At 37.0% G+C, this 13,197-nt stretch overlaps 1 protein-coding gene across 1 annotated transcript in view; it reads right to left on the reverse strand.

The window, feature by feature from the left end:
* Positions 1-1,012: 1,012 nt before the first annotated feature.
* The window catches only part of RALGAPA1 (Ral GTPase activating protein, alpha subunit 1 (catalytic)), a gene marked incomplete at its 3' end in the record, with an annotated part of 57,558 nt that continues 45,373 nt past the window's right edge, over positions 1,013-13,197 (reverse strand). Inside the window, exons 22-29 of the mRNA XM_008936715.1 lie at positions 9,845-9,997; positions 8,130-8,323; positions 7,917-8,015; positions 7,649-7,804; positions 6,066-6,194; positions 4,985-5,110; positions 3,801-3,859; positions 1,013-1,121 (exon numbers count right to left, since the gene is read on the reverse strand). Coding sequence (XP_008934963.1) covers positions 1,013-1,121; positions 3,801-3,859; positions 4,985-5,110; positions 6,066-6,194; positions 7,649-7,804; positions 7,917-8,015; positions 8,130-8,323; positions 9,845-9,997 — 1,025 coding nt within the window. The remainder of the gene's footprint in view (positions 1,122-3,800; positions 3,860-4,984; positions 5,111-6,065; positions 6,195-7,648; positions 7,805-7,916; positions 8,016-8,129; positions 8,324-9,844; positions 9,998-13,197) is intronic.

Consider the following 13,197-nt stretch of genomic DNA (forward strand, 5'->3'; position numbering starts at 1 on the left):
GCTGGAGCAGAGATTCCCCTGCAGCCAATGGAAAAGACCATGCCAGAGGAGATATCCACACTGCAGCCATAGAACAGGCCACTGCAGTCCTGGATATTTCCTGAAGGAACGGCAGTCCACAGACAGCCCACAATGGAGCAGGCTTGTCCTGAAGGGCTGCAGCCAGTGGAAGGACCCACATTGGAACAGGGAGGAAGGAGTGGCAGACAAGAACTGTTATGGACTAACCCTACCTCCCTATTCCCCACCCCTGTGCAGTACTTGGGAGGGGGGAAGAGGAGGCAGTGGAGCTGGGAACGAAGGAGTGAAGTTGAGCCTGGGAAAATAGGAGAGCAGGAAAAGGTGGTATTTTAAATTTTGTCTTTATTTCTCACTGCCTCAATTATTTTACATTCACCAAAGTCAAATTTGAGTTCTGCCCATGATGGTAGCTGGTAAGCTATCTCCCTGTTTCCATCTTGACCCACAAGATTTTTCATCCTCTTCTCTCCCTCTGCCCTGTTTGAGAAGGGGGAATGAGTGAGAGGCTGGGTGGGAGTTTGGCCCTTACCCAAGGTTAATCCACCACAGGCTCCTAGATCTAGCTACAGACAGATGCAGAAAACCCCGGTGGAAGCTTGGATCCAGGATATGGGAAGGAGTATAGCTGGACAAAGTTGGATAAAGCCAGTACTCCCTCTCCTGAAACCTGAATTCCAAGGATTATTAATGAAAGATGGGGTGATGGTCAAACCATCATGGTCCAAAGGGTAGAGGTTAGAGTGAAGTGACTAGTGATAGATACTTAGATAGGGATCCTGTATCTTATCTCCCAGCATACCATTTCCCCCAAACTTGAAGGAGGGTAAAGACCTCTTTTTTGCAGAGTTCAGAGATCCACCAATTAAACTGAATTCATTCTTCTGTAAGGAGACTGTGAAGTAAGGATGCTAAAATGTGATCATGACTTTGAGAGGGCAAAGTATTTTTAGACGTAAAGGAAATATACGCTGTGAAAGTGTTAGTCTCTCACCTTTAAAGAAACACAAATCACATTCAGTGCTTCCTTGATCTGAGGATGATGCGATTCATGAACTAGCTCCTCACAGATCCAAATACCAAGGCTGCAAAGAGCAACACACCTGCAAAACAATGTTGGGGGACAAGTTGTTGAGAAGTGTGCTACAAGAATGTGCAATTTTTATGACTCATATATGTCCTGCTAAAGTCCAACAAATATGTTTTTAATATTGGAAAAGAACTACACAAAAAACTTTATAATGCTCTAACTTATTTAAAAATGAGCAATAAATCCCAAGTACTCAGGAGAGGACAAAGGAAGCACCCTTCTGAGCAACTGAAAAATCCAAAAGACATCAAGAATTGCATCTCCGTGTGCTTTCCGGATAGAAAGTATGACCTGAAATCAATCTATGGGAAATTCACATACATTTTCTTAAGACAAGGTAAAAATTGTTGTGGGAGGTTCCTCCTCAACATGAGTGTTTGCTCATATCCGTTTAGACCTTCTGGGACACTGAGATAAAAGAGGGGAATGTTATTTTTTCATAGATATTTACTTTTTTTTTTGAGATTGTCAATAAACAAAGATTAATAGAGGAGGAGTAAATGGATGCAAGAGACAGTACACATATTGTCATTAAATCAGCTTTTGTTGCTTCTTCATTTAAAATCAGGAAATAGAAAAGAAGTGTAAAGATAAAGAGTATTTAGATGTGCTCAAATCAGCAGATATGGATGAAATTTGTTTGGAAACATTAAGGAGCTATCTTAAGCAACCTCTGGATAATGGAATTAATGGTATGGGATAGTGTAAATAAGATGTCAAACCACCCTGTTTTGGACATTGTCACTGAAATCTCAATTGCAAGACTGCCTCCATTACATTCTGCTTAATGCAGTTTAAGAAGACAGACAAGATTGAGGGAATCTAGGAAAAAAATTACAACAAATAATAAACAGCTTTGGGAAATACTGCATATGGAGGAAAAGTTGAAGGTAGTGCTGACTGTAGCTCACAATTAAGGAAGGAAATTATAAGAAATCTTCTGATGCGCAGTAAGTCACTGAAGAGTTCAATTTCCAGTAGAAAAGACTTTTTGTATATACTCATCATAAAATCACCCTGACTGTAAAATTTAGATAAGTGCTGGAACAGTCTCTCTGAGATTTTTCTAACTTTCCCCTTTGAGAAATTTTCAGGACCATTTAGTCAAGCTAATGCCACAAAGGTTTTAAACACACTCCAGCCTTGGAGGAGGGGGAGCAAGCTGCTATTTCCATAGTATGTGTTTCTAATCCTGTTTCAACAAAAGATAATAAGAACATAGCATAGATTTAACAATAAATCTAGTTTATGTAAGCTGAATCAGAAAATAAACCTTCAGTATACAGAAGAGTAGACGACTCTAAGTCTGTGTCACTACTCAAAGTTCTCTTCATGCTACTGTGAACCGTTCCATGTCTGATGACATACTGATGTGCCAAATATTCAGGAGTCTGTGACATTTCTACTAAGAAAACCAGTTTTGTTATAATTTTTCAGAGTAGTCTCTGAAGAGACATTTGGAATCTGTTTTTCATCTTCATTTAACATTATTGCACACAATGGTCCAACTTTGTATTTTGGAGGCAGTATAACTTGGCTTTCTGGAAGGCTGGGCATGCACATGCAGGATATTTCCTTTCTCTTCCCAAAAACACTGCCAAAAGTGAACACTCTAATACTGTGTGCTTCAGAGCAACAGAATCAGTAAAAATATTCTGTATCAACTGGATTTAAACTACCTTTTCACAATGCAAAATGGAGAGTGCTATGCTTTTTAGAATTCAGTTTTGTAAAAGAACATGAAAAATGAAATGAAAGTGTTCTCAGAACATTACTTCCTTTCCCTGTCTTGAGAGATATTACCAGCTCAAGTGAAGAACAGGTAAGTGGGCTGACAAATCTGCTCTTGGTTTTCCAGTAAAATGTTCCAAGGTTAAACAAGCTGATCTTTCTAGAAATATTTTTCAGGCACGTAGTTCTACTATTTTGCATTTGTTAAGTAACAATGTATTAGTTGTTCACCTATGAACACTCCATACAAATATATAAGGCACATAAGTGTGCTTTTCCATGGTAGGCATTAGGTCCCTGTTCCAATATCATATATGCAGGACTCTGTAACTGAAAGCATCTGGGGATGGGTAAGGAGGAACAAAATCCTAAGTAAATTAAGAAACAGAAAAGAAAACTGGTAACTATCCTCTCTGAAGTACTCTATTTGATGAAGATGCTGAGGTTTAACCACTCTCACCATAATGCTTAGCTCAGTATTTTCTACTTCTTTTCCATACATAAAGAAGGAGGCACGCACCTTGAATTATTTTTTTCTAATTAAATCATGTGGCCTAACAAAAAATAACCATACCTCCCTCATAAACAATCTTGTCCTTAATCAAAGTAAAAGTGACTCTCTAGTACAAAGAATTCCTTAGCTGAACACCAGGGCAGGCTGGGAAAGCATACAGCTTGTACTCTTACCCGTATTTACACCCTTTCCTATCAGACACTATCAAAGAAAGGATGCTGGGCTAGGACCAGCATTTGGTCTGACAGAAGATGTCTGGTTTTTTAGTATCTCTGTTTATAAACCATATTGAATTAATATGGTAGACCGCAGTTTTGACTGTGGTAAAGAAAATAATGAACAAAATACATGTAAACTTTTACTTTAAGGTCTCTATTGTATTTGCCTCAAAACAGTATCATAAAGAAAAGAATCTATTAATTTAGCAGCTCTTTTTGTATGACCTACCGTGCAGGACCTGAAGGTTCCTCTCTTGCTGAACTTAACACAGTTTTAATTATGAGTTCCTAAAACAAAGAGGAAAATATTCACTGATTTACCAATAACTCTGTCGCATGAAGCATAGTACACACCGGCATGTTGCTTAGTTGAATGTCTAATTTTGTAGTCAGTCAAATTGTTTGCTTACCAATACCCCAAGCTTCCAGTCTGCCCCAGATGTTCATTATTGTGCTACCCCAAGAATATCCCACAGGTTATTGTCCTAATTTCTGACGATTAACCATTTATCCAATTCTTGCCATTACATTTCCACAGAAGATCAAAGGTAAAAAAAAGCCACAACAAAGGACTCCCTAAAGTCAGCTTCTGTAAATAGTGCTGAAGCGTATTACAGAAAAAATCTACCGCTTTGAGGTTTAAACAAGCATATTTTCAAAATCATATTAATTTAAAAAGTCTTTGCAAGTAGTTGCAGAACAAGACACTATGGTGCCTTAAGAAGGATGTCAATTCTTTGACTCAACTGCTATAGGCTGCTCTCAATAAAGCTCAAGAACACAGCCTTTATACAACAGAAATGAGAAAGAACGAATTCATTATGGGGAGCCTTTCTTAGACGGAGCAATCACACCTGATGTGCATATCTACAACAATTAAACACACAAACTGAGCTCTGCCCAGTTTCAGCACACTGGCACACTACCCGGTTCTGTGTTATGATACAGAGGGTAAGGTCTCCATTAATCTCTGCTTTTTGTCTGAAAGAACGTACTGATGCAGAAAGGTTTTCTAAAGCCCCTAGGAACACAGGCAGATTTCACTAGTTGCAAATTCTCAATAAATTAAATAATGTATCCTGAACTGCTCAATCTTCTCATCTCAGCTGATTAAATCTGTGAGACCTGCAAATAGCCCTAATGAGAGCAGGCTTGAGAAGGTGAGATAGCACAAAATTTCATTTTACAAGTATATGAAAATACTTTATTATTAAGTTAATGGCAATTATAAGGTATGTTTAGTAGTATAAAATTTGACAAGATTTTACAGGATCTTGAGCTTTATAGCCTTGAAGTGATTTCTGAAAAATTTTAGAATCTTAACATTTTAGTTCTCATTTCCTAGAAAAAAACCATCATATTAAAAAGTTACTTGGTAATGGAATACTATCCAAATATTCTTCAAATTCCTACCTTAACATCTGTAAACTGAGACACAGCAATATCAGGAATGTTTGGATGAAGAGCTGGAAGTTCATGATATAAATTGGGAAAACAGACTAGAGATCCTAAAAGAACTTGTGCTTCAACTCTTGGTGCCTAAAAGAGAAAAGGGTGGAGAGAAATACATATTTTTGCTGCAGTCAGGAAGCTGACATTTCTAGCTGCCTTAAGAGAGAACAACAGCTAAAACTGCAGAGCTATTTCCTTTCTCCTTCTGCGAATTCTGTGGAGCTGAGCAAACCGAGACCACAGGCCCCATGGATTGTTACCCATGCACACCCCACACTCCCATTTTCCAAGATGGACAAAAGGAAGCAAAGGAATTGTTAGGAAAACAGACAAATGACTGAGCTGCTAACTAGGCAGCTAATTCAGCTAATTGAACTGGATGTGGAAAACTACTGGACGTGACAGGAGGCATTGCTGGATATGACAGGTAACAGTGCAAGAAGCTGACAGAGGCTTTAGAGAGTACCTTGAGGGACGCTGAATTTCATAGCTGGTTAAAGAGGGAATGATGTGAGAAACAGTCAAAATTCAGAGACAACTGGAGGGGAGTACTGGGGAACTTTGAGAGAGTACAGTCATGCAAGGCCAACAGCACCTAGGTAATCATATTACCATATAAGGCTGAAGTTGCCTGGGTAACTATATCAAAACTACAGCCAAACAGTGCAGATTTGAGTTCTCAAGCCTAATCATCCAAGTCACAGCACAGCAGAAATATGGAGGAATAAATATACTTTAAAAATAAAGGTACTGCCAGATATTTATTTTAAAACATTTTAAAGTGCGGATAAATGGTAGTCACAATTCCAAGAACTCTGAAGTAGAAGATTCTCTGCTTCAAAGTAATTTTTTGCATTTTTCACTTTTTTTCTGTAGAGGACTTGCATATGTAGTGTCTATCACAGACAGTATCTGCATTTGCTAACCATTACATTGACTTCTGTGGACAAGTTAACATCCTTGTAAAGGAAAAATACGGTTCAATTTTCTCTCAGACCCTTTCCACTTGCAGCTAAATGAGAATGAACTGATGAATACTTACATTGAGGAAAGAAGAAGCAGCTACTCTTCCTGCTGCTACAATGAAATCCATAATAAGCATGGTGGCACCAGGCAAACCAAGTGAAAAAAACTGAGGAGAACAGTGCTTGATGATTGTGTTGACAATATCCTTGCAGAAGGAAAAGGGGAAAAAGGAAACAACGAGTGTCAAAAAGATGAACAATGAATGAAAAGAAGGCAGGTATTTATGAAAGGCAGGAAAGCAAATTCATTGTGGCAATTAAGACACTCATTACTGAATGAAGAGTAGCATGAAAAAATAAATTCCTTACATATACTCACATTAGTATAAATAAACTGGTATATTTTATAGATCAATTTACTCTTGGACACTATTGTACAAGGTTGATACCAGGTCACATCTTATATTAATTTAAATGTAGCTGCTAAGAGTTTTAGAAATTATTAACCATTCATTTAAATATGTACAGAAGAGATAATAGTAAGATAACCAGATATTATAGCTCCTTAACAACATGCTTAAATCCTCTCCAAGAAGTATCATCTGACTATAACTATAAAAAAGGTAATAGTCTCTTAGATATACGCATATAGAACCAAAATATAAAGAAAAAATTATAACAAAGTGGTTTATAATATTTCTGGTATATAACACAGCATTATGTAACACAGCATACTATTTTCTTGTCAATTTATACAGGCAGTTTTTAAAATTAATGTACATGATGTGATTTCTCCAAAAATAAAGGAAAAAGTATAAAATGTTTTAAATAATAAAAAAAGTCCCAAGCTCACAGATACGCAAAAAAAGAAACCTTTTCCTCTTCACAACAATTCTCCAATAGTAGTGATATCCAACTAAATGGCAATATGCTATAGGAAGTCTGCAATCCAGCAAGAAAAGCAGTGTAAGCTGGTTGTTCGAGGACAAGAACTGTCCTGTCCACAGCCATCTGTGGAATAATTTTGGACTATTTTTATTTTGTCAGGTTAATGAAAACAGGGTAGTTTGAACCTCTGATTTCCCTACGCCTCTAACTGCTCCTTAAAAAAGTTCACAAAATCAACTTTTTCACACTTCTGATGCAAACCTTTCAAGAGTGTTTAAGCGACACAATATTTTCAGACTTGTTCATATTAAAACTATAAAAGAGATCTACTCCCACTGGTTAGATATATTCAGTATGTCACAGTTTGCTGGCTCCTATACTTGTTGTAGAAAGATACTACTCAAATGTAGTGAGCACCATTTACTTTCCCACTAGCTAAACTTTTGCATCAGGGAGAACAGCAGACCTTAGGGAGATCTACTTCCTTCTCCTTCTTGGATGCTTCAATCTGTAACACACAATCAGTAAAAAAGTGAAAGAATACCTTTTCTGCCCCTGTGTTTGCTTGAAATGGACTACAAAAAAAGCACTTATGATTACAACCAAGAACATGAGGGCCATTTATCAAAATTTAGAAAAAGTATCAGCCACATAACTATTTTCAAAGACAAAGTTACGTTATTCAGCTGATAATACATTCAGTATTTTTGATAAACTATTTTATTTCTAGGTATACTATTTATATTAACCTGAATTTTATAATTAAACTTACTTGATCAACATGAAGAAGTCCACAGTGCATTATATTGTAGAAATGAGTTAAAAAATCCCTGTTTGGAGAAACATCTTGTCTTCGTTTCATTGTCTTACAAATGAGTTTATAAGCATGTAGCTTTCCTTGTTTGTATTTATCAGTCAGCATTGTTGCCTACAATTTTAAAACAGTATTTATTACTCATAAATAAAAAAATTACAGTAAAGACTCTTCTACACATATGCGAACCTTTATTTCTGTTTCACTGCTTAATGTTCAAATTTACCTTGAACAGCCATGGTGTTAGAATTCTCAGTGGTGGAATTAAAACTGGTGGAGATGGTGAAGTTAGGTTATCTGTTGAAATACCAAGATTGTCTCTAATCTGCAATTATTAAAAGCAAAACAAAAAGACAAATATTTAAGAGAAATATATAGGGTGGTGTTTTTTTCTTCTAAACAATCAGGTCAGGTGGGAGAAGAGATTCAGTTCTTTTACCTTGGCCAGATTCTGCCACAGTTCACACAGGTAATCAAAAACTTGGGCATGAATCTCTGGATCCATGATGCTGTTGACATCTCCCAAAATTCCTAGCATTCGCCTCCACATCACAGTAGCAACATCTGCATGCCACCCTGTAAGTGTTCCCCCAGCCATCACACTGCAGCATTCTGAGGGGAATTCACTAGTTTCTGTAAAGGAGGAAAAAAAGTATAGTGAGACCCAGCTCTCCAGAAAAATAGCTGATGAAACTATTACATACATAGTTTTCTTAACACCAAAAGGAAAAACAAAAAAGATTAGGCCTTCAGAGTACAATATTTCTTACTCATTCAGCCAGCTCAATGCTGGATATGTTTAACTATGTGTCTGTTATCAAACTCTGTAGAGGAAGAATTGTTCTGTGTCTTACATTCTTTCCATAAATAACATTTAAGGTCACTGCTGGAGCCCTAATAAGGACCTGATGGACCTAGTAAAGCCACTCCTTTCCTAAGTGCTGACTTACGCTCTTTGGAGTCAATGAATTTCCAGAACTCCACTTGTCTGCTTCCAAGTAAAATTAGATTCCAGTTTTACATTTTTCTCAGTAAAAGAGAAAGATGCTCTTCCTTAGATTCTATTAGGAATGTATTTTATTGCAAATTGAAAAGAAAGGTGAGAATACACTTGTCTCTGGCTACTGTTCTTTAAGCAGTAAATTTGTAGGAGTGGAGAGGCAACATTCAGTAATCTAACACCATGGTCTAACTCACCCAGTTTTATCTACACACCAGTTTTACATGAATTGCTTTTTAGGTAGGAGATTATTAATGTACTATGTTCATAAAAAGAAAACTTCAGTAGATTACAATGGCTAAAGTCTACTGAGCTGACACCTAGACTAAACAACCACACTAAACTAGCTAACGAGCCGCAGCTTTAAAGCAGTAGACATCCAGAATCTACTTTCTGCCCCTCAGGTGGATTTTCAAAACACCTCAGCACCAGAATTTGCTGAGATCTTCTGAAATTCTTGCAGCTCCCACAGGCATACAAAACCAAAATTAAATCTGAATTCAGCCTAATAACATAGCCTCTTCTTCTGAGGATCTGGACCACTGTGGTAGAGACATCAACAATTTCTAAGCTATAGACTTCAAAGTACTAAGCAAAATTATTATATTTCTGTCCATAAATAGGCTCCTTAGAGGAAAAGGGTCTCAAATATGCATCAGACACTTCTGTTTCCATGACACTAAACATAGGAGAAATGGGAACTTTGTATTTACAAAGTGAATGTATCCTAGAATTCATAGCTAAGGTAGCTGAAGTAATTATAAATTTGTTTAAATATAAAAGAGAAAAGAAACAAACTCCCAAGGAGAAATTATATTGTTACTTTAAAATTATGCCTTACTATTTTTACACCAATGATAAAATAGTCCACGGCAGGGCTGCATACTAGATTAATCTGCCACGACTCTAAACATCAAAAAGAAAATTCTAAATGTGTGGACTATTAATCCACTGCTAACAGTTCCAGTGAAATGCAAGATAAAAAGCGAAAGGGCTTTTTTGGCTTTTAAATATCTATAATTAAATATTTTTAAAAGTGCAGATGAATTAGCCTTGTACAGGATAGTCTACAACTAATGTGATACTAGCTACTTCACTACATGGCATTGGCAAGAAAGAAAGAACAGGTTTATATTTTCTATTCCAGATATTGCCTAGGTCATCTGGCGTCTGTAAAACAGAGTGGTGAAGCTTCTCATCCAGCTGCAGATCCTTCTGCTCAATATGATCTGCATGAAGAGTAGCAGGAGAGGGTGTCTGTGATCGGGATCCAAGAGCAGATTGGATTGGAGAAGCACTTTCAGAGCCTGCAAATGCAATTTTTAACAGTTACCTTAAAAGCCTTTTCTATTTTCTTGAGTTACTGAAACGTTGTCTAAACAAAGCATTAAAAGAAAACTGAACTATTTCCATATATCCAATCTGGGTAAGAAAACATATAAAAACCATAAGCAGATTTTCCTGTGAATGGTGCCCTGAAAGAAAACAAATTACATGCAGGAAAGCTGAGAGATGAACATCGAAATCAAATTGGTAAATGGATTAACAGAGCTCTATTTTAGGTCCAAAGAAATTTAAATGTGTTTGTTCTACAGCACTTTGAGTGTTCTGAACCAGTCAAATTTCTCTCTACATTCCCTCACCTAAATTTCTCTCCAATAGAGGATTCAAGCAGAAATTTTCCTGGAACAACTACTTTTCCAGGTTTATGGATACACACAAGTTAATTTATAAATAAAAGCTCAATCCAATAACTGACAATTTTTGATGTTTATCTGCCAATTGGACTGAGAAAATCCATACTAAGGGAAAGTTCTGTAAAGTTAGAGGAATGTAATTTCCTCTAAGACAGGAAAACGCAAGTGTTTGAATGGCAGTACTGCAAAGGGATTTCTACACTATCACCACTGAGTGATGATCACCACTGGCATCGTCTCCAGGTACTTATTTGGTCTCCTCTACTAAGACATCTGTGTCAAGGGAGCAGATACTTGTACTTTTCTCCTGCACTACCTCAGTTTCACTCCTGAATTTGCCTAAAGATCATTATAAAAAGCTGAGTGCAGTTACAACAGGCAGATGGCAGAAAAAAAGAACAGATCTCCACCACATACTTCCCTATACATCAGCATATTAAATGGAAGAATTCAAACCTATTAATTTTAACTCCTAGATGAATGTAACTGGGACCAAAAAATATTAAAATCATATGTGAATTTCAGTATTAGAGATAAACTGAGGTTTAGGGACAGCAATGAAAAAGCAAGTCTTTTAAAACAGTAATTTTCTCAAATTATTGGCTGTGAAATGTTTTCTTCTAAAGAGAACAAATTGCTTAAAGAACTTGACAGAAAACATCTGTGTTACCAGAACAGACATTGTGGTAAACAAACTTAATTACATTGTTAAACTGCAAAGGCCTCCAATTTAAATGGCAAAAGCAATGAAGCATTTACCATCAATTTAAATCAACACCTCTGTGCAGGAGAGATGGACACTATTGCTTCACGCGCAGACCTACTGTGTCACTCAGCATGCTCTCCTCTCACTACTGAGCACTCGTTTTCCACATGCTCACAAAGATAATGTAAAACACACTTAAAAGGTGCTCAAAGAAATTTTTGCCTTCTACTTCTCTTCCATTCTGCTCATTAAGTGGGGATGGATGAATGTAGATCAAGAGAAAGAGCAAGAAAGAGTGATGGGGAGGACAGAAAGCAAGGGAGAGTGGTATAGAGAAGGAAAGGGAGGGAATGAGATAGAAAGATCAGGCAGGGGAGGGAGCAGAGGAGGGAGAGAAAGAGACTTTCTTATGATGGAAGAGGATGGACAGAAATCATTGTGAAAAATTTGCTGAACTATCGGAGTCTTCCAAGAAGCACAAAAAGGTACTTCAGCATATGTGGATTCAAATTTGACTGAGGCTGCTATGGGTTCAACTTGTTTTAGGATAAGTAAACAGCCATCAATAGTACACTCAATCATTTTTTTGCTAAGAATATGAAATAATGCCTATATGCCAAGAAGAAATTTTCCTTCCAAAAGCCTTCAAAGCAACATTATTTAAAAACAAGTAGTTTTCTGAGCAGCAGAACCACTGAAAACTTGTTTCTTACATGAGTATTTTTAGGTTGAGTTTCTAGATGGATTTGCTGCTACCTAATATAGTGAATTCATGTTGCAGCCTCCCTGTCATGGGACTCTTCATACACACAATTTTCACTAGATACCTGCCTATTTTTCATAAAACTCTGAAGAAAAGAATGTCCTCCTGTTTCCTTATATGTCAATTTAGCAGAAATTAGACACTGGGCTCCGGCACTGTTGGTGGTGTGGAACAGTCTGACACAGACAGACAATGCAATGGCACGAGTCTTGCTTCCTCAGGAAACAGCTAAATGCATGTGACACACAAAAGCTGCCTCTCTAAGACAGTGGTCCAAACAACAAGAAGAGACAGCTATGGAATTTCTCAGTGGACAACTCAGTCAATAATTGCAATCTGATCAATTCAATTAGAGTGCAATTTTGGATGAAAATGCCAAACAACAATGAAATTCTTAACATATAAAACCAAATAAACAGAAAAGGAACAGATTTTCTGCTAGGACTTTCAACAAGTATACAGCAAAGAAAAAAACGAAGAGAACAAAAGTCAAGCTAAACATGGTTGAACAAGCTGAACAACAATGTCCAAGAAAGCTATACCATGCTTCTTTCAGTAGAAAGACAATTTTAGAAAGTGAAAATTGTGACATGGGAAGTAAAGATGTCTTTCAATACCTCTGAAAATGCAGTTTGATTTCTCACAGAGAACAAGACACTGTATGTAGGTATAAGCTTCCACACACAGATAGGTACTTGCTCCTGGGGCTGTAACAGGAATGGTAGTGTCTAACAGCTATGGAGCAAGGACTATGAAAATTACTACAGACATTGCTTTTTTTACAAAATCTGGCAAGAGACCATTCTTCCAAATACTCCTCAGAGAGGAATACTCTCTCTTTCAGAAAGGAGCCCAATCAATTTGGGTTAACTGCATCATTGGGTGGTTGCTAACTTAGTTGTAATGCTCTTTCTCAGGAAACAGTTGCAAAGGAAACTAGTAAAGCCTCAAGCTCATCAACTGAGGCTGTGAAACACTGCTTCCTAACAGGCCTACTTTTTCATGAAAATAACAGGGAAAGTAGTAAAAGAATTTTTAAGTTACACAAATGGAAACCAGCCTTAGTGGCACAATAACAAACAATTTGCATATTAAAAGCTCCCAGTTACACAACAGACCATACATAGAGAGGTTAAGACAGATGTATATAAAAGAATCCCATGATACTTCAGTGTGATATACTGGTTTGAAAGAGCACTGTCAAAGCCTTCCAAGAAAAAAACTCTTCCTGAAAATTAGCTATTTGACTACCTGTAGTAGAAGGATATTTGTAAGAGCTCTAGCATACATTATGTGCTAAGAATTTTCTCCTTGGTAATTGTATAGATTTTTCTCAAGAAG

This window comes from Merops nubicus, unplaced genomic scaffold (assembly GCF_000691845.1).
Source record: "Merops nubicus isolate BGI_N331 unplaced genomic scaffold, ASM69184v1 scaffold35343, whole genome shotgun sequence".
NCBI classification, from domain to species: domain Eukaryota; kingdom Metazoa; phylum Chordata; class Aves; order Coraciiformes; family Meropidae; genus Merops; species Merops nubicus.